The sequence below is a fragment of the Gadus macrocephalus genome, chromosome 12 (genome assembly GCF_031168955.1).
Source record: "Gadus macrocephalus chromosome 12, ASM3116895v1".
Taxonomy (NCBI): domain Eukaryota; kingdom Metazoa; phylum Chordata; class Actinopteri; order Gadiformes; family Gadidae; genus Gadus; species Gadus macrocephalus.
This window is the reverse complement of record NC_082393.1, coordinates 11821682-11843207: the sequence shown is the minus strand read 5'-3', so window position 1 is coordinate 11843207 and position 21526 is coordinate 11821682. Positions and strand designations below refer to the sequence as shown.

The 21526-nt window shown below is 48.7% G+C and overlaps 1 protein-coding gene across 1 annotated transcript in view; it reads left to right on the top strand.

Annotated features, from left to right (window-relative positions):
- LOC132469551 (capping protein, Arp2/3 and myosin-I linker protein 3-like) overlaps positions 1–21526 on the top strand; it is a 189467-nt gene that overhangs the window by 49726 nt on the left and 118215 nt on the right. The window contains 5 exon segments of the mRNA XM_060067536.1: positions 9592–9770; positions 9920–10004; positions 10130–10243; positions 10329–10345; positions 12212–12261. Coding sequence (XP_059923519.1) covers positions 9592–9770; positions 9920–10004; positions 10130–10243; positions 10329–10345; positions 12212–12261 — 445 coding nt within the window.

Sequence of the window (21526 nt, the reverse complement as noted above, 5' to 3'; positions counted from 1 at the left end):
CGACGGCCAGCAATGGAAATGAATGATCTCTTACGCCGTAAAATGGTTGTTTGGAACTATTCGAGGCTCCATACCCCGGAAGTAGGCGCTACAACGGAGTCGAATGGAAGTGTCGCCACTCTGTTATATCTACCACTCTGGGTGGCGCCAATGAGCTATTACCGCGTGAGCGCCACATGTGTGTGTGTGTCACAAGCCTAGTCCTCACGATTTTGTCATAAATGTAAATATATTGTGGCGAGCAGCGCGGGAAGGACGAGACGGGAGCCCAGGTTTAAATGGCGGCGCAACTCTCGTGCCTCAGTACACCGCACGACCCCGAGAGCTGCCTTTATTCAAACACCACACATAACAGAAAACACGGCACAACTGACCAACACACACAACACTCTCACTAATGGTCCCGATCACACTACACATCACAATTAACACACAAACAATAAAGAACCCAAACCCGTTAACCCCACTTAACCTAATAACAGAACAAGTTATACAAAGACAATAAAACCCCTTTTCCCCAAACATTATGAATACCCAGACTCCCCGGGGGTAGGAGTCGCCACACAGCCCCCACCTTAGGGGTCAGACGTCCCGACGACCCCAACACCCACTGCACAGTCCCGAGTGTTCAGGGGGCCGGCGTCGCCGCCTTGGCCCCGGCCAGTAGCGGCCCCGTTGCGGTGCAGCCTTCCCCTCGGGTTGGGACGCCTGTCTCCAACAGTCAGTAGCGGTCCTGGGGTTGTGGTCGGGGACCACCTCCATCGGGGCCCCCACCAGGTTCCGCTGTAGGGGGCCTCTGGAGCGCCGTTCGGGCACCCCATCCTCCGCCGCCCTCCGACGTCTGGCCTTCCGACGGCCACGCCGGCGGCTGCGACGAGGATGAGTGGCACGCTGCCACGTCCACCCGCAGTCCTCGACCAGCCCCAGCTGCCGACACTGCGCAAGGGAAGCCTCAGCCGTCTCGGTGGGGGGAAGGGTGGCCGTCCGGATCCGGCCCTTCCGCTGCCTGGACTTGACCCCCATGTTCTTGGTGCCGGGGGGGAGGGCTGCCCCAGCCGCGTCCACGGATCCACCACCGCGACGGCGGCAGAGCTCCACCTCAGCCCGTTCGGCCTGGTCCAGAGCCGCATCGAGGGTCTGGGGTGCGGTGAGGCGGACATGCTGCCCCAGACTCTCCGGCTGCAGTCCCCGCAGGAAAGCGTGGAGCGCCAGGGCCTCCCGTGTAGCCGCGGAGAATTCCGGGTAGCTGCGTCGGGTCAAGAGCTGGACATCCGCAGCGTAGACCCCCAGGCTCTCCTCCTCCCTGCGGCGGTGAGAAGCCAGCAACTGCTTGCTCTCGTTGCTGGAGACCCGTTCACCGAACCGCCTCTCCAACGCTTGGATCAGGGCCTGAAGGTCTCGCTGGTCTGCTTGGTCCAGGTCGAGCAGCACCCGTGCTGCCGTCCCCTCCAATGCCAGGGCAAGGTGGACAACCGCCTCGTCGGCACCCCAGCCGTTGTGCCACGCTGCAAGCCGGAACTGGGCCAGGTATGGTTCCAACTGCGTTACCCCAGTGAACTTCGGCAGCCTAACCGCTGTCCTGGGGCGGTGGGCAGCTGCCGGTCCTCCGGGCCTTCCGGTCGTGTCCACAGGGGGGCGCTGCGCTCCCATAGCGCAGGGTGCGTTGTCCATGGGCTCGACCGCGAAACTCAAATCCCCCCGCGCATGCGCAGGCCACATCCCACTTCTGACACCAATGTGGCGAGCAGCGCGGGAAGGACGAGACGGGAGCCCAGGTTTAAATGGCGCCGCAACTCTCGTGCCTCAGTACACCGCACGACCCAGAGAGCTGCCTTTATTCAAACACCACACATAACAGAAAACACGGCACAACTGACCAACACACACAACACTCTCACTAATGGTCCTGATCACACTACACATCACAATTAACACACAAACAATAAAGAACCCAAACCCGTTAACCCCACTTAACCTAATAACAGAACAAGTTATACAAAGACAATAAAACCCCTTTTCCCCAAACATTATGAATACCCAGACTCCCCGGGGGTAGGAGTCGCCACAATATGAAGTACAAACAGCCTATATTTTCACTAAGGGTTTAAGATTAAATTATGCAAATAAAGTAATTAAATTAATTGAGATATGCCTATATTGTTATTGTGGATATTTTGTCAATAACACTCCATTCCAACAACTTTATGAACCAGCAGTTGGCTGAGTGGTTTAACATCTGCCCTGCAATATGGGTGACCCGAGTTCGCGTCCTGGGTATCTCATTTAATTCTTGCTGTTGTCTTATTTTTGTAATTTCCTTTATATCAGAGAAATTAGGCTTAACAATTTACTTTTTATGTAATAAATATGTCTTACAGTATCCCTATAACCCAAATATACCTTGCAAAAACTCATGGTAAAGTTAATGTTAATATTAATGTTACTGATAAGCCTTTGTCACAATGACAAAGACACTGCATGGGAAATTGCAGCCACATAAATGCCGCTTTTCCACTGCATGGTACCAGCTCGTCACGACTCGACTCGGCTCGCATTTTTTGCGTTTCCACTGCGAAAACATTGTATCTGGTACCTGAAGTGGCTGCTTTTTTTAGTACCGCCTCGCTCTAGGTTCCAAGCGAGCTGAGCCGATGCTAAAAGGTGACGTCGGCAGACGGCCGGCCACTGATTGGCCAGAGAGTAGAGATGCACCGAAATGAAAATTTGTGGCCGAAACCGAAACCGAAAAATAATTAATCGCTTGGCCGAATACCGAAACCGAAAATGACGGTTCCGTTTAAAGTTGTCAAAACACTATTTTTAAATATTGCTTAAATCTACTGCTTACAATAAATGTTTAGACATGTTTTTCAAGGAAAAATGTTTATTTGAAATCTTCAAATGTTGGAGAACTGATATCAGTTTCATTAATGCCCTTCAATTCATTCTGTTTTTTTTTATATATACACACATATATATATATATATATATATATATATATATATATACACAAATATATACACACACACACACACACACACACACACACTATAAATATATATATATATATATATATATATATATATATAGAGTCCCCCCCGAGCGACCGGCGCAGTCCCCCCACGTCCCAGCGCTCTATTCAAGGTAACCTAACAGCTCCAAAAGGTGTCTTTAACAGGGGGGGGGGGGGGGTTTAACGCGCGCATCACAGGCAGAGGCTAAGTTCTTTGTATTTTAACGACGTCGACTCATTACGTCGGTGACTGTGAGCGGGAATAACCAATGACTCCCTACTATTAACTACCGCATGTAGACGTGTGCACGGACGCAGGCCCGCACCAGGCCTGATCTAATAACGCGTCGGGCTGATCCGATTAGCTGTTGGCCTGAACTCAGCACTGCAGTGTAAGCAAAAGGTCTGGAGGTCCCGCGGAAACACAGCGCGGCGGCTGCTCCCTCTGCTGACAGGTTGAGCCAGCGCTCATTCACTAGCTTACGAACGTTAGATTAAACATTCCCGCGGTTCATGGCGAGGTAAACAAAACAACTCACAACCTATAAAAAGCTAGAGGGGGTGGCGTAATTGTTACATTTTACTATTTTGAGATCGTATAGGTGGCCTGTGCTCCTTGCTTGTGTAATCAGACAAGATTGTATAATTTTGCGTCACCACCACTTTCGGCCTCCGATTCGGCCACTCATTTGGCTTTCGGCCGAAAGCGAAATGTGTCTTTTTTTGCGTTTTCGGCCGAATTTTTTCGGTTGCCGAATTTTCGGTGCACCTCTACCAGAGAGTGTGACGAAGTCACGAGAGCGACATGGCAACCATGCTGGTAACAGCCATAGCAGCGCCGCAGCCAACATATTCCACTTCTTCAACTTCTTCAACATGCCAGCTAATAATAGTAATGTTATCGATGTCCTCCATTGTTGTTATGTGGGTTCTGTCCATGTGTGGGTTGCGTAGGTGTTGTTTGCGTTGCGTACAAAAATACGTCACGGCCCTTTCGCGCAGCCGACCCCGCCCACGTCCAGGAGGTACTATTTGCGGTGGAAAACGACCCGTGCTTCTACCGTGTCGAGTCGTGTCGAGTCGAGTCGAGTCGAGTCGAGTCGAGTCGAGCTACATGTGCGGTGGAAAAGCAGCAAAATTCCATTCAGGTTAGTTTCGCGGCAGGCAGCCAAGAAACTCACCACTGACCACTTCTGTTGAGAAAAAATACTATGGGCAGTCAATTTAGAATATTCAAAGAAAGAGGGTTGGCTAGAGGGTCGAGGGGCGGGGCGATGACGTCATGGTTTACGGTTTCAGTCGGTTTCAGGCGTCCACACGAATCCAAAACGAAACCGGGTAGATTTGAAACCACCTCCGAGGGTGGTTTCAGAAGTATACGGTTTCGGTCAGCGGATTCACGGCTTCGTGTGGACGGAAGGCCGAACCATACAAGACCTTTGCGGTTACGCCATGAAATCGGCTTTGTGTGGACGGGGCCTGAGAAAGCAGTGAAAACAGACCATTTAGCGTATAGTTTCCAGGCAACTTCTTCTCATGAGGCAGGAGCTGACCACACAAACATGATACTTTTAAGACTAAGCCATACACAAATTATGAAATATATTAAAGAATAACAAATCATTACGCTTGGATGAATGAAATAGTATTTTTTTTATTATAAATTATAGCCGTTTCAAACGATTGCCGACTAGCGTTCTGGTGCATATTTACCGCTACCACTGGACTGGAGTGAGGGTTCATCTAGTAGGCTGTTTAGAACGGGGCTTCAACAAAAATAAGTGCGGGGGGGAGGGGGGGGGAGGCGACGTGTCGACGCAAATTATTCATGGCGACGAATTTTTGAAGTCGACTACGCCGACTAGTCGTCCCAGCTCTATGCATTACAGTAATGCATTACTTTTGTAATGCGTTACTGCCCAACACTGCAAATAACCAAATGACTTGGGTTTTAAATGAGTGTATTAGAGTTTATTAGAGTATAGAGTACATTGACATTCAGTAAGTCAGTAAAAAAAGAAAACAAAAAAATACGGCAGACTTTGAATGAACTAGGAACTGGATGAAAAATAAATGTCTTTCGGGACAGCAGTCTCAACATTCACAGCAGACTGAGTGCATTTCCCACAGACAAGTCGCCTACATGACTCACAGACGTCACTAGTTTTGTTCCCACTACATCTGGCGACTTGACACTTTTTCCTTTTGGTAGGTGGGGAAGGAGTTTCAATCAGAAGTCGCCTACGTGCCACTGATGCTGCCCCTGATGACACAGTCCTGGCCATTCTCTGAGGCGCACACAGCTGTTTCACAAGCTCCAGAATAAATCTCTTTCTGGTCATGTTGACGTCCATGCACTGTTTGTACAGAATGTGTGCATTGATTGCAGCCAGATCTAGGATGTATAGAACACAGCTACAGGCCAACGCCTGGTCCCTCCCTTTACTGAATACAAGCGTGCCATCTGGTCCATAACATCAACGCCATATTTAGTGCTGGTGTAGTGGGAAACAGTTTCGGGCATTTTCTTGGGGCCATTGTCAATTGAAACTGTGGTGCATTGTGCTGAGGAGGCTGACGTTTTTGCGTGGTTTTCCCTGGTAAATGGTGAGTGTGGTTTCCCCAGCCCTCAGCACCTTGGAGGAGAATCTTTCCATCTGTGCCTTTGTACACGGGGGCATCTCTCGTCTGATTTTATTCATTGTGCCAACAATGGTGGTTCTGTGCGCCAAAAGAGTGTTTGCATGTTTTTGCACGTTTGTAACATTCAAAATCCAGGGAAAAGTATAGGCTCTTCCAGCTAATTCCTAGTGATCGGTCTGAGACTGAGCCAGAGAAAGTTCGTCCGGGGTTCAATCCCCACCGAATCAGTGTTTTAAGAAGGAATACTGGAGAATAATAATTATTTGTTATTCTTTAATATATTTGATAATTTGTGTATGGCTTAGTCTTAAAAGTATCATGTTTGTGTGGTCAGCTCCTGCCTCATGAGAAGAAGTTGCCTGGAAACTATATGCTAAATGGTCTGTTTTCACTGCTTTCTCAATCGCTCTCTCTCTGTCACACCTCCCCTCCCCCAGCCAGTACATTTGCATTTGAATAGATAAGTAAGGCCACAAAGCCGATTTCAGGCCATCTGGCCGTGGCCGTTGGCCGTTTTCACACCTAACCGTGCTCAACTGGCCCCTATTGTTCTCTGGCCTGTATTCAGACTAGGCAATCGCAACTGTGGCCTGGCCACGGTAGGCTCTAGTACATACGTCATCACGTATGTACAAGAGCCGGAGCTTGTGAGGGAGGTGGAGCGCTATCAGTTAGATCTGGTGGGGCTTACCTCCACGCACAGTCTCAGCTCTGGTACCGTACTCCTGGATAAGGGTTGGACTCTATTCTTCTCCGGAGTTGCCGAGGGCGTGAGGTGCCGGGCGGGTGTGGGGATACTCATAAATCCCCGGCTGAGCGCCGCGGTGTTGGAGTTTACCCCGGTAGACGAGAGGGTCGCCTCCCTGCGCCTAAGGGTTGTAAGGGGGAAAACTCTGACTGTTGTTTATGCGTATGCACCAAACAGCAGCTCAGAGTACTCGGCCTTCTTGGAGACCCTGAATGGAGTCCTGTATGGGGCTCCAGTAGGGGACTCCGTAGTTCTGCTGGGTGACTTCAACGCCCACGTGGGCAACGATGGAGACACCTGGAGAGGCGTGGTGGGGAGGAACAGCCTCCCTGATCTAAACCCGAGCGGTCTTTTGTTATTGGACTTCTGTGCTAGTCATGGATTATCCATAACAAACACCATGTTCGAACATAAGGGTGCTCATAAGTGTACCTGGTACCAGAGTACCCTAGGCCGAAGATCAATGATCGATTTTGTGATCGTGTCATCTGATCTGAGGCCGCATGTTTTGGACACTCGGGTAAAGAGAGGGGCGGAACTGTCAACCGACCATCATCTGGTTGTGAGTTGGATCAGGGAATGGGGGAAATTTCCGGAGAGACCTGGTAAGCCCAAACGAGTAGTGCGGGTGAACTGGGAACGTCTGGAGGAGGCCCCCGTCCTAGGTATCTTCAACTCACACCTCCGGCCGAGTTTTTCTGGCATTCCTGTGGAGGTTGGGGGCATTGAGCCGGAGTGGGCGGTGTTCAAAGCCTCCATTGCTGAAGCTGCGGTGGCTAGCTGTGGCCTCAGGGTCTTAGGCTCCTCAAGGGGCGGTAACCCTCGGACACCGTGGTGGACACCGGTGGTCAGGGAAGCCGTCCGATTGAAGAAGAAGGCCTTCCGGGATATGATATCCTGGAGGACTCCTGACTCGGTTGCAGGGTACCGACAGGCCCGAAGGGCTGCAGCTGCTGCCGTGTCGGAGGCTAAGTAGCGGGTGTGGGAGAAGTTCGGAGAGGCCATGGAGAAGGACTTTTGGCCGGCACCAAAGTGTTTCTGGAAGACTATCCGGCACCTCAGGAGGGGGAAACGGGGAACCATCCAAGCTGTGTACAGTAAGGATGGGACTCTGTTGACCTCAACTGAGGAGGTCGTCGGACGTTGGAAGGAACACTTTGAGGAACTCCTGAATCCGAATAACACGCCCTCTATGTTGGAGGCAGAGCTCGAGGTTGATGGTGTTTCGTCGTCAATTTCCCTGGTGGAGGTCACTGAGGTAGTCAAACATCTCCGCAGTGGCAAAGCCCCAGGGATTGATGAGATCCAGCCAGAAATGCTAAAGGCTCTGGGTGTTGAGGGGCTGTCATGGTTGACACGCCTATTCCACATCGCGTGGGAGTCGGGTACAGTGCCAAAGGAGTGGCAAACCGGGGTGGTGGTTCCCCTGTTCAAAAAGGGGGACCAGAGAGTGTGTGCCAATTACCGGGGTATCACACTTCTCAGCCTCCCTGGTAAAGTCTACTCCAAGGTGCTGGAAAGGAGGGTTCGGCCGATCGTCGAACCTCAGATTGAAGAGGAACAATGCGGTTTTCGCCCCGGACGTGGAACTACGGACCAGCTCTTCACTCTCGCAAGGATCCTGGAGGGGGCCTTGGAGTATGCCCATCCGGTCTACATGTGTTTTGTGGATCTGGAGAAGGCGTATGACCGGGTCCCCCGGGAGAAACTGTGGGAGGTGCTGCGGGAGTATGGGGTAGGGGGGTCTATCCTCAGGGCCATCCAATCCCTGTACTCCCGAAGCGAGAGCTGTGTTCGCGTCCTCGGCAGCCAGTCAGTTTCGTTCTCAGTGGGTGCTGGTCTCCGCCAGGGCTGCGCCTTGTCACCAATCCTGTTTGTGATATACATGGACAGGATATCGAGGCGTAGTCGTGGTGGGGAGGGGTTGCAGTTCGGTGGTCTGAGGATCTCGTCACTGTTTTTTGCAGATGATGTGGTCCTCATTGGATCATCGGCCTGTGACCTTCAGCACTCACTGGATCGGCTGGCGGCCGAGTGTGAAGCGGCTGGGATGAGGATCAGCACCGCTAAATCTGAGGCTCTTAGCAGGAAACCGATGGATTGCTTACTCCGGGTAGGAAATGAGTCCTTAGCCCAAGTGAAGGAGTTCAAGTACCTCGGGGTCTTGTTCGTGAGTGAGGGTACTATGGAGCGTGAGATTGGCCGGAGAATCGGAGCAGCGGGGGCGGTATTGCGTTCGCTTTACCGCACCGTTGTAACGAAAAGAGAGCTGAGCCGCAAGGCAAAGCTCTCGATCTACCGGTCGATCTTCGTTCCTATCCTCACCTATGGTCATGAGGGCTGGGTGATGACCGAAAGGACGAGATCGCGGGTACAAGCGGCCGAGATGAGTTTTCTCAGAAGGGTGGCTGGCGTCTCCCTTAGGGATAGGGTGAGAAGCTCAGCCATCCGTGAGGAACTCGGATTAGAGCCGCTGCTCCTTTACTTAGAAAGGAGTCAGGAGGTGGTTCGGGCATCTGGTAAGGATGCCCACTGGGCGCCTTCCTTGGGAGGTGTTTCAGGCACGTCCAGTGGGGAGGAGACCTCAGGGAAGACCCAGGACTAGGTGGAGAGATTATATCTCAACACTGGCCTGGGAACGCCTCGGGATCCCCCCGTCAGAGTTGGTCAATGAGGCCCGGGAAAGGGAAGTCTGGGGCCCCCTGCTTGAGCTGCTCCCCCCGCGACCCGACCCCGGATAAGCGGACGAAAATGAGATGATGAGATAGCCCTCCTTTCCATCAACTGTCTACCGTTCCTAGAGTGGGTGTGGAGTGGACATTCAGCCTGGATTTCATTACCAAAACCCAGCATGAATAATAATCAATCCCAAGACGCTGTCCTTCCTCATTGAGCTGACATTATTTCCCACCCACCCCATACCAGTTTTTGCTGGGAACTGTGATATTTGGACAAGAAACCGGACACAAAAGAGGGTTGCCATGCCAACCCCCTGTTGCTATCTGAGAATCCTGAGAGGTCGGCATCTTACAAAGAAATTCCTGGTTTTCTCCCAGGCCGTTGTGGTGACGCTGCTATTGCCGGAAAGAAAGCAAAACTATCAAAGGTTTTTTCTCCATAGCCACCACACATGCCTCAAAGGACAGACAGCTGTGGATGTGTAACATTAAGGGGACTCTCTCGGCAGGTGATCGTGGACTCCACGGTGTCTCTGTGCCGCGAGCTGTGTCCCCTGTCTTCGTCCAGCGCAGAGCGTCTCACGCCACCACTGTCGTCTGTCTCTGACCGCGTGTCCATCCCTCGCTCGGCCATCCGCACCGCGCTGATGGAGAGAGCGGCGCAGGACATCCACCGGGCCCTAGAGGAAGAACCCTCTTCCCCATCCTGAAGCCCACAGGGGAGAGCCAGTGGTTGGCTACATTAGGCATACTCCATTCGATAATTGCGATTCAAATCGATTGGTCTCTCTTTCTCCCTCTCCCTCTCTCGCTTTCTCTCTCTCACGCCCCCAGGGAGGTGAAGCTGTCCGTCGTGTCTTATCTCACCAACTCCATCGTGGATCAGATCCTCCAGGAACTCTACGCTACCCACAAGGCCCTTGTACATTTTACACACTCACAGTGTCTGTGTGTGTTTGTGTGTGTGTATTGAGGTGTTTGGACTGTCGATTTTGCACACGACATAAGAACGGGGACTCATAGCTGATTCTTTGTTTGTTTTGTCAGACACAGCAGGTGTCCCAGCTGAAACGCTTGGATGGGACGTGTGAGGACGGCACGGGTCAAAGGTCACACAGAAACTCTCTGGAGATCACAGATGAGGAGCTAGGAACCAGCATAGTGAGTAGTGTCAATCGATAATGCAGTTTCAGTGTTATTCAGCGTTTGTGTGTTGAAAAACTTCTAAGTTATGTCTTCTCCGCAGGACACAATTGCAATTAAAGGTCCCATGACATGCTATTTTATGTATTCTTTAATATAGGTATTAGTGGGCAACTAACACAGTATTCAAAGACGTTCCCTAAATTCAGCCGTGGTGCAGAGTTACAGCCACTCCGAGCCAGTCGCACATTGAGCTTCCCCCAAATGCGCTGTTTCGGTGGGCGTGTCAAGGAGGAGGGTGGAGGTGTGGCCCTGAGCAGCTTGCAGCCACCATGCGCTCTGTTTACAGTGGATGTATCGCAATGGCGAGCCGCACACAGCCTTTGGCCGTGTTCTGTAAATATTCTAGAACACACGGGTCCTGGAGCTCTATATCTAAATATTATCATATAGCCTACACAGATATCTATATCATATAATATATATTATCACGGCCAAAAGCTGTGTGAGCCGATATTATGAATCTCAAACGACCGCGTTGGGTTCTCCAACGTTCCTGGTTCTTCAACGTCCACATCAATGTGAATACACACACTGTAACGCGTGTTTCTTGTCGGTTCTTTGACGTGTCTTGTATTTCCACAACGAGACTGTCGTGGGGGTTATCTGAGCCATGGTTGAGAAGGAATTGGGGGAAAGGAACTTTGATTTGACTCGCTGAAGTACATGAACTGCGACATGCCGCCGGTTGCCGCGAGGCACCATCGCCCGGCAGCGGGCAGCCGGCCGCAGTTCAGTCGACTTCAGGTTGATGTGAAAGTGGAAGAACCAGAGACGTCGCAGAACCCGACAAAGTCGTTTGTGATTCATAATATCGTCTGGAGGCGCACACAATATGTTATATGATATAGATATCTATGTATATGATATTATTTAGATATAGAGCTCCAGGACTGTAACGCAAGTGACTCGAGACACGAGACTCGTATTGGGGGTTATCTCAGCCAAGGTTGAGAATGAATTGGGGGGAAGGAACTTTGGCTTTGACTCCCTCAAGAACATGAACCACGACATGGAGGAGAAAGGGATTGTTGGCGGCGAATGTCTCCCGCTTGAGCCCCGCTGAGGGACCACCGCCGGAGGCGGAGGTGCATAAGCGCTGCCCGGCAAAGATCCCTTTCTCCTCCTTGTCGTGGTTCATGTTCTTGAGGGAGTCAAAGCCAAAGTTCCTTCCCCCCCAATTCATTCTCAACCTTGGCTGAGATAACCCCCAATACGAGTCTCGTGTCTCGAGTCACTTGCGTTACAGTCCTGGAGCTCTATATCTAAATAATATCATATAAAACATAGATATCTATATCATATAACATATTGTGTGCGCCTCCAGACGATATTATGAATCACAAACGACTTTGTCGGGTTCTGCGACGTCTCTGGTTCTTCCACTTTCACATCAACCTGAAGTCGACTGAACCGCGCGCTGCCTGCGGCCGGCTGCCCGCTGCCGGGCGATGGTGCCTCGCGGCAACCGGCGGCATGTCGCAGTTCATGTACTTCAGCGAGTCAAACCAAAGTTCCTTTCCCCCGATTCCTTCTCAACCATGGCTTAGATAACCCCCACGACAGTCTCGTTGTGGAAATACAAGACACGTCAAAGAACCGACAAGAAACACTTGCGTTACAGTGTGTGTATTCACACACACACATGTGGCGCTCGCACGGTCGAGTCTCATTGGCGGGCCAACGTCTCTGGGCGGGCCAGGCAGAGTAAGGGGAGGAGCTGAGATTCCTCATGACGTCATGAGCACAGATTTCCAAATCAGCGCGCTTGAGCCTCTGTTTTTTCAAAGGCGAGCAGAACAGCTAGTGCTCGTTTTACACCAAACGCAAGTTTTAGCCACTGGGGGACCATAGGCAGGCTAGGGGAACTCATATTTATGTTAGAAAACCTCATAAATTGAGATTTTCATGTCATGGGACCTTTAAGAAGCGCAGCTCTAGAACTCGTCGAATACGCCCCGTATCCACCAGGCTAAGTGAGGCTTATATCCTGTCCCATATCATCACAAAACACACACACACCTGCATCTGCACACACACACACACACACCAGGGTTTCCGCGGGTCCTTAAACACAATAATCAGATTTTTAGCCCTTAAAGGGGGCATATCGACAGGGTTTACATGTGGTCGATAGGGTTTAAATGTGGGTTATAGTGTTTAAATGTGGGCGATAGTGTTTACATGTGGTCGATAGGGTTTACATGTGGTCCATAGTGTTTAAATATGGTCGATAGTGTTTAAATGTGGTCGATAGTGTTTACATGTGGTCGATATTGTTTAAATGTGATCGATAGTGTTTAAATATGGTCGATAGTGTTTAAATGTTCTATTCCCTCACTCTCCACCTCATCCCTAACTCTCCACCTCAAGCTGGTGTGTAGTGAGCGTTCTGGCACCGATTGGCTGCCGTGCATCACCCAAGTGGGTGCTACATATTGGTGGTGGTTAGTGAGGTCCCCCCTTCACTTTAGGCGTCTTTGAGTGTTATTAATTATTATTATTCTTCATGTTTAAGCTCTGTTTTCCTTTTATTCCTAGTCTGTTTTACATAGTTTTGAATGATGACTATATGCTCTGTAAGGTGACCTTGGGTGTCTTGAAAGGCGCCTCTAAATTAAATGTATTATTATTATTATTATTATTATATCATGCCACCAGGTGTGAGTGTGATTAGCCATTACAAGCAGGTTTGAAAATGTGCAGCATTGTGACATCACAGGTGGGCGTGTCCACCTAGATGTGTGCTGGAAAGATCAGTCTACCAGCCTACCCAGTGGACTGAAGTAAACGTTGCTCATCTATGCCGACATCCCTATGCCGAGGGGGCCTGACCGCAGACGGACCGACCTATAAATACATATAAATATATATTTAGTGTATAGAAATTATGGAAAATGTGTAATGTCGCACTCTATACAACTACGTTTAGAATCGTCAAGCTCCCTCGCCCTCCCTTCTAGTGGTTGTAGGGCGGCGTAGTATAGCCCAGGTTCATCCACGTCCATGCGGCGTCGCTGCATGCTTCATGAGCGGGCTGGGGACTGGTCGCACAAGGCCGCATGTACAGCCTCTTGTACCAGTATTCTAGACCCAGACTTTTCCGCCTTTCCTACAGTCGATTGGCTGTGAGGATAAGGCGGAGTTGCCCGTTACTCTTGCGGTACCAACCTGCCCTGCAGCGGTTTTCTCCGCTTGCAGCAATACCATCACACACAATTTAAGCTTATTACGTCCCTTCAGCCACGTAGTTGTGGGGCGGCGTAACATAGCCTGGTGTTCCACTGTTCTTCATGAGCGGGCTGGGCACTCGTTGCATGAGGCCTTTTGTACGGCTGCGTGTACCAGTCTCCTAGACCCTGACTTTCCCTGCTCTCTCCCTACAGTTGGTTAGCTTTAAGGTAGAAGGCGGATCTGCCTGTTACGCTCGTGGCACAGTCCTCAATCGGTTGCTTCGGCCTGCCCTGCAATGTTTTTCTCCGCTTGCAGACGAGCTATTCCATCACATCACACACGATGTGAAGATTGGAGGGGTCACACAGCATTTTATCAGCTATCTGCTTGCCCTTTCTCCAAGCGCAATTGTTGGGAAAAACGGTCTGTCTAGTTACTGGACCAGATGAAATGAGACGGAGAGGTAATAAAGTCTGTCGGCACGAGGACCTTGGATTTATTAAGTAAAGTGGCAACGGTTATACAGAGTCATAAAGCGTGAGAGATCGAATATGTCTAAGTCCCTAATCAGCGCTGATGGTTCGTCCGGAGCTTCGCCTCCGTGGAAGGTCTGCTTCAGAAGAAGGTGAAGAGTCCCTGTGTGATGCAGTCTTATGCTGTATCCTCCTCTCGATGAGGTGTGTGCGTTTGAGGTGTGTGCGGTTCTGTGTGTTTTGGCTCCCAGGCCCTGAGAGAGCTTCGTAACGGGGAGAGTTCCTCGTGTCTCCGGTGTGATAAATTAAAACGGGGAGTGCCCCCCTGAAATGTCTCGTGTGTGATAATTTAATGTGGCTCTCAGGCCCCTGGTGTGGGCAGAGGTATCTCTTGGTTCCTCCTAACGGGGAAGAGCTCTCAAAATGTCTCCTGTGTGATAAATTAATGTGGCTCTCCCGTTCTGGAGATGATACTGGTGCATTGTCTGAGTGTCCACCATCTGCCTGCCTGGGAGATGGGGCCTTCAGCTCCGGCCTTGACCTGACTATATATTATCATGTTTGTGTTGTTGGGTTAGAGCAAGAGTTGACTATATTATAATGTGTCCATGTGATGTGCTCATCAGGCTAGGGTAGGAGTTAGCTATATTTATAATGTACATGTGATGTACTCAGCAGGTTATTTTTCCCAACACTATGCGTGTTGGCGCAAGCGCATAGGCGTCGATTTCGCTTGGGACGCTGGGGACGAGTACCTACCAGTTTTCGTCAAGATAAATTTTGTACCCACCACTTAAAAAATAAAGTTCATAGCACATACATCTTGAGACAGATGCCAAAAAATCCACTAAAATATCCACGTACTGCTACTACGTGGCCTAAGGGTACACGATTCTCTGTCAACAATTTGCAACAATTGTAACATTGGGATTAATTCTAGGATGGGGAGGGGTGGGTGGGCTCCCTCTGCGGCAACGTAGTTATGGGTTATTTTTTATATAAGCTGCCAGCCTGGCTTGGACAATGAATGGTATTAATACCAATACACTTTGGCTGGGATGCAATAATGAGGCATCAGACAATCAAGTCATTTTAGCCTGAATACATACGTAAAAACACCAGACCAGGTTGCTAGTAACATGGACAGTATCAGCGATGACCTGTTGAACTAAATGGATGTGGTAGGCTACACCACGGGATGCATCTGCAGACCATTGCCACATAAATAAAGGTAAGACGCAATATTTATTGCTGGTGCTGTGGCGAGGTCTTTTGTATTTTTTGCACTCAAGTTGTCGGCTGTTTGAACTCATGCAATTGATGTTAGCCATAGCCACCAAGTAGGCTATCTTATCCACGGTTTGCGTTTGTACAGTGTTTGGTATAGTGGAGATGACGATAGTGGAGTCGATGGAGTCAGTGTCTTTTTGACCCAAAGTGACTTTTGGTCATTCTTGCTCTGCTTGAATTCTGGAATAATAATGGTGGGGAGTGCATGAGTTTTGGTCAGAATCCCTGATGTAGATTGGATGGATGCATGTTGTGAATTGAGAACAGCCAGCTCATGATGTGATATAGCGTTCAGCTGTGCAACAAATATTTTTTGCTTTTTCAATCTTGAAGACATTTTTAGTGCTGTGTGCAGCCACATGTTTGCCCCTTCACAACTTAAAGTCTGTGTTGCAGGGTTAATTTTACAACTAATTTGTGCAATTTGCTTGTTGGTAATAAACATTTAAACGGTTATCCATTGTATTTGATGTTGTTGGGTATCAAACGGAATGTAAAATGAAAAAGTAGGCACTATTTTAGCAGTTTGCAATTTATTCTCATTTCCCCCACAATGCATTGCAAGACGTCACGTTGGGGAGACGACAGACCACAGCTGTATTGAGATCCTTGAGAGTAGAAACTACAAATAAGAGAATGGTCAGCAGATTATACAGATAAATGCATAGATATTTAACAATTATTCGCTCAAGACCGAAGGTCGAGGGGGCTATTTCCCACTATTCACGGAGCCGGAGGTGAATAATTGTTTTATATACTGTATATATATACTATATAGCCGACTACAGATGAATACTCCAAAAATAAACAAGACAACCCTTTTTACCGGGATTGTTTTATTAGCGGTTCATTTGTTTTCATTAGCGTGACGAGACGACCGACGCGTGATGAAAACAATATCCCGAGTTTGAGCTCTCAATCATGGGATATTGCCCAATATCCCGAGATAGAGAACCAATCAAATTGTGCCATCTTAGGAGGTTTACGTGTAGCATATACTAAATAAAGATAGCCTAGATCAGTGGTTCTCAAACTTTTTACCATGAGTACCACCTTAGAAATGATTTGGCTCTCCAAGTACCACCGGAATTAAAATAAAGTGCGTAGGCCTATAACTACATAGAGTTTACACAGAAGGCATTAATATTGATAATACGATTTATTATTCACATAACTTTACCTGACTGAAGCAACCAACTGTCTATAACTCATGTATTGTATTTAAACACTTGCAACGGGATAATACTAACAATTGAACAACTGCTTCAATAGGGCTACCCAGCAAATGGGGATATCATCTGGCATATAACATACCAGTCAATCTAGTGAGGTTATTAACAAGTATACTGCATTAAAGCATTCACAGCACTGAATATTAATTTTAACAACTGCAGTCAACCAATCATGTGAGGTAAATTTTACTGCATCAAAACATTCAAAGAATTGAACATGAATATTTAAATACTGGAGTCAAACAATCCTGTTATAAGCAATCATGCACAGCAAAGAGAGAAATCATGTGTACTGCGAAAACACTGTAATCAAACTATCATGAGTAAGAACAAGTGTATCATAGAAAAACAACGTATTCAGTATTAAAAAATACTGCAGTAAGTGCCATAAGGTCAGAATATAAACTATGTTTAGGTTTGAAGGAGAATGTACTCAGGCACACATTGAAAATTAGGCCTATCATGCTTAGTGAGAGGGGTACATGTCTTGGGTCGATTGAGGTTAGCTTTAGCCTCAGACTTGGTTCAGTATCCAACCTGCTTCCAGCACACGAGATGAGGGTGGATGGCATCCCCCTTTGGAATTAAAATGATCAAAATCATCCCCCTTCTGAAACAGCCATCCCCCCTTCCCATCCCCTGTTATTTTATCAATTAATGTGGAAATATTACCGCTATTTCATTATAGCGGTTTCCTTTTTCAATTCGGCGCAAGCAACGTTACTGTTCCCAGGGACAGATTTGACAGCGATACTTCATTCTCGGGCAGCATGCTATTGCGCAAGCACGCAGGCGTACTTGCGCAATAGTGCCTCCACGAGCTCTCATTCCACACCGTACGAAACAGACACTGGTAGCGTGAAGCAGTCTCTGCATCTCAGACATCGCTTCCGCAGGCAACTCTGTCCCCTTTTCTCCCTTTCATTCCAACCCGTGAGCAACGCTAGTCTCCCTTCTCTTCCGAATGCATTTTTGAAAAAAAAGAATAAGAATCAGTTTCTAAAATCCTTAAATGTGAAGCATGCCTCCGAATCATGTGATGCGTCCGATCAGCTGCGTTTTTGGGGATAAAATAAGAGCGATGACATGACAGTAGTCATCGCTCTTATTTGCGACCATTTGCGACCAAGAGAAGCCTGGTCGCAAATGGAATGAGAAAGCGCACAGCCTTGTCTGAAAGCGCAGGATATTCGCTGCGTCGCTGCATCCAAAAGTCCAGAAATGTCTGGCCTGAAGGCAGACTTCAACGTCTCGTCACAGGACGATTTTGCAAAATTTTTGCTTCCCCTACTCATCGTCACAGGCAGTTAGTCAATGCAGGTTTAAGATCATTGCATATGATGGGTACATGCAAAACATTGTTTTAACGGTTGCTTCATCTTCAAAAAATTGCTTCAAAAAATCATTCATACTCCGCGTACCACTAGAGGGCGCTCGCGTACCACCAGTGGTACGCGTACCACAGATTGAGAACGGCTGGCCTAGATAGATAGCCTAGTCGAGTCTTTATTATTGCCAAACAACACAAATCGTCGGGAATTTTATTCGGGGGAATCGGCTCACACAGGACAATACCATACAACACAGAACAAGGGAGACAACAAGTCTGACTGGACATACACAAAAGACATCACATTAAAACTAGACCAATGCGTTGATAGATAGATAGACAGATAGCCAACTGGCAATTCACACACTTTGGGTCCATTCTAACTTAAGGTAAGAGGCAATTCTTTTTTATCTTTGCAGCGACAGAATGTTGATGATAGAACTGATTTTTCATAAGATGAGTATGTGCGACTACGTGTGTGTCCTTTCCGGCGTTGACATAGACTACTGCATGGTTATGAAGGCCTTGTAGTTGGTTGTGGTCTTAGTGAAGCAACCTAATAATAATAATAAATGAAATTTATATAGCGCTTAATATGGTACTCTAAGACGCTTTACATATTGCCCTATCAAAACTATGTAAGACAGACTAGGAATAAAAGAAAAACAGAGGTTAAACATGAAGAATAAGGTGGGGAAGGCTAGTGTAAAAAGGTATGTTTTGAGTGCAGATTTGAAAGAGGAGAGGGTTGGAGAGACTTTGATGTGGGAGGGGAGTGAATTCCGAAGGGTGGTGGCAGCAACTGAGAAGGCCCGATCACCCCAAGTCCGTCGCTCAGTCCGTGGAACTTGTAGCAGGTTGGCAGAGATGGACCTGAGGAATCGGGAGGGGACGTGGTGATGGAGGAGGTCGGCAAGGTTGGGGGGGGCTATGCTGTTGAGGGCCTTGTAGGTGATGAGTACGATTTTGAAGTTGATTCTGTGTTTAATTGGAAGCCAATGGAGTTCACGGAGGACAGGTGTGATGTATTCTCTGGAGCGGGTACCAGTGAGGAGGCGTGCAGCTGAGTTCTGGACATATTGACGTTTTTTGAGGACTTTGTTGGTGGTGCCGTAGAGAAGACCATTGCAGTAGTCAAGCCTGGATGAAATGAAAGCGTGGATGAGAGTCGCAGCAGCGGTAGTTGACTGGTTGGGGCGGAGGCGGGCGATGTTTCGGAGGTGGAAAAAGGCAGTTTTGGTAATACGGTTAACATGGGGGAGGAAGGAGAGAGTGGGGTCCAGGATAACTCCAAGGTTATGGATTTTGGTGGAGGGGCTGATGGTGGAGCCGTCAATGTTAAGGGTGAAGTTCTGAGTTGAGTGAGTGAGGGTGTCAGGACCAATGATGAGGATTTCGGATTTGTTGGAGTTGAGTTTGAGAAAGCTGTTTTGCATCCAGGTCTTGATGTCAGTCAAACATTTGGAGAGGGTTGAGAGGGTGGAAGGACTGATGGTTTTGGAGGGGAGGTAAAGCTGTGTGTCATCGGCGTAACAGTGGAACCGGAGTCCATGGTGACGGAGGATCTGACCAAGAGGAAGCATGTACAGAATGAAGAGGAGCGGACCAAGCACAGAACCCTGGGGGACACCGTGGATGAGAGGAGTAGTGGCTGATTGACAGTTGCCGATGCCGATGAATTGATGTCTGTCGGAGAGATAGGATCCGAGCCAGGAGAGGGCGGTGCCAGTGATGCCAAGGGTGGATTGGAGAGGAGAATGGAGTGATTGATCATGTCAAAGGCAGCACTGAGGTCAAGGAGGATGAGGATATTGAGGGAGCCAGTGTCAGAGGATAGCAGAAGGTCATTGATCACTTTGAGGAGGGCAGTTTCTGTACTGTGTTTGGAGCGTTAACCGGATTGGAAGATTTCAAAGAGGTTGTTGGTGTCAAGGTAGGTGATGAGTTGTTTGGCAACAACACGTTCCAGGATTTTAGACAGAAAAGGTAGATTGGAGATGGGGCGGTAGTTGTTAGGGGAATCAGGATCCAGGCCGGGTTTCGGGAGGAGAGGACATGGCCGGAGGATAGAGAGGAGTTTACAGTGTTAGTGATGAGGTAGGAGAGAATGGGGAGACAGGCCTTTAGAAGTGTGGTGGGGAGCAGGTTGTTGATTTCATGGTTGAGACTATGGAGGAAAGATCAGAGGAGGTGATGGTAGCAAATGTGGAGAAGGATTGACCGGTGGTTAGGGGGGGATCCGGTTTCGGACGTAGGGCGGGGTCGATGGTCAACTGGCTGTGGATTGTGCTGATTTTATCATTGAAGAAGGATAGGAAGTTATTGCATTTTTCATCTGAGAAGGAGTGAGAGATGGTGTCCAATGGCTTGAGGAGTGTGTTAATGGTGTTGAAGAGGGTCCTTGGATTGCTGCGGCCAGACTGGATGATTCCTGAGTAGTAGGAGGAGCGGGCTGAGTTCAGGTTGTCGTTGTATAGCTGGAGGTGTTGTTTGTACATTTCCTGGTGGACGGTAAGACCTGTTTTGTGGGCAAGCCGTTCCAGTTGGCGTCGTTTGGATTTGAGATGGCGGAGTTCGTCAGTACCATGGGGCAGAGTGGGAGAATGAGACCAATTTAGACTGAACAGGTGCAAGCTGGTCAAGGCCGGATGAGAGGGATGAGTTATAGCAGTTAACCAGGTAGTCAGGGGAGTTGTTGTGGGTGATGGTGAGTTTAGCGATGGACTCAGAAAGACACATGGAAAGAGAGGATGGGTTGATGGATTTGAGGTTACGGAAAGTGATGGTGCGTTTTTGCTTCTCATGGGGAGAGGGAGTGTGAGTTTGAAAAGTAATGGCCAGATGGTCGGAGATGTGGAGGTTATTACTGGCCAGGTGACTGATTGTGATGCCAGTGGAACAGACCAGATCCAGGGTGTGGCCTTTGTTATGAGTTGGAAAATCGATGTGTTGGGTGATGTTGAAGAATGAAAAGATTTCCAGAAGTTCGATTGCGGGTTTGCAGACAGAGGAGTCCACATGAATGTTGAAATCGCCCAGGAGGAGAACGAATGGAGATTTAGCACAGAGCTGGGTAAGGAATGCAGATAGATCAGAGGGAAAGGCAGGGTCGGGCTTAGGGGGACGATAAATGACTGCAATGACTAGGGGCTTGGGACCAGACAGTTTAAAAGAAAGGGATTCAAATGAAGAAGGGGTTTGGATGGATGTTGCACTGGTTTTAATGTCATGGCGATGGATGATGGCAATTCCACCGCCAGAATGACCATCCAGACGAGGTTTGTCAATGTAAGAGTATCCAGGGGGCGTGGCTTGATTGAGTGAAAAATAGTTTCAGTGAGACAGAGAAAATCCAGTGCTGAATCAGAAATAAATTCACTGAGGAGAAGTCCTTTTTTATTAAGTGAACGGGTGTTGAGAAGTGCACATTTCAGATGAGATGAGTTTTTGTTGGTGACGGGTTGAGGAGCTCAGGGTAGCGGAGTGAGATAAAGAGTGCGCCCGGTGTGGTTGTAATGTTGATGACGTCGCGTCTTTTGCGGGTGCCGATTGGCCCACAGTGAGGAAATGGAATTTTCTGAGCCGGAGTAAACAAACGTCCTCCGGCTGCCTCTGTGGACATATCGTGGCCGACGAAGGAGTCCGAGATCTTTGATTGTGTTGGATATAATGTGTCCGGGAGGAGTGCATGGTGAAGAGCGTAGTTGGAGGAGCTCGGAGATAGAATACCAGTGTTTAAGCA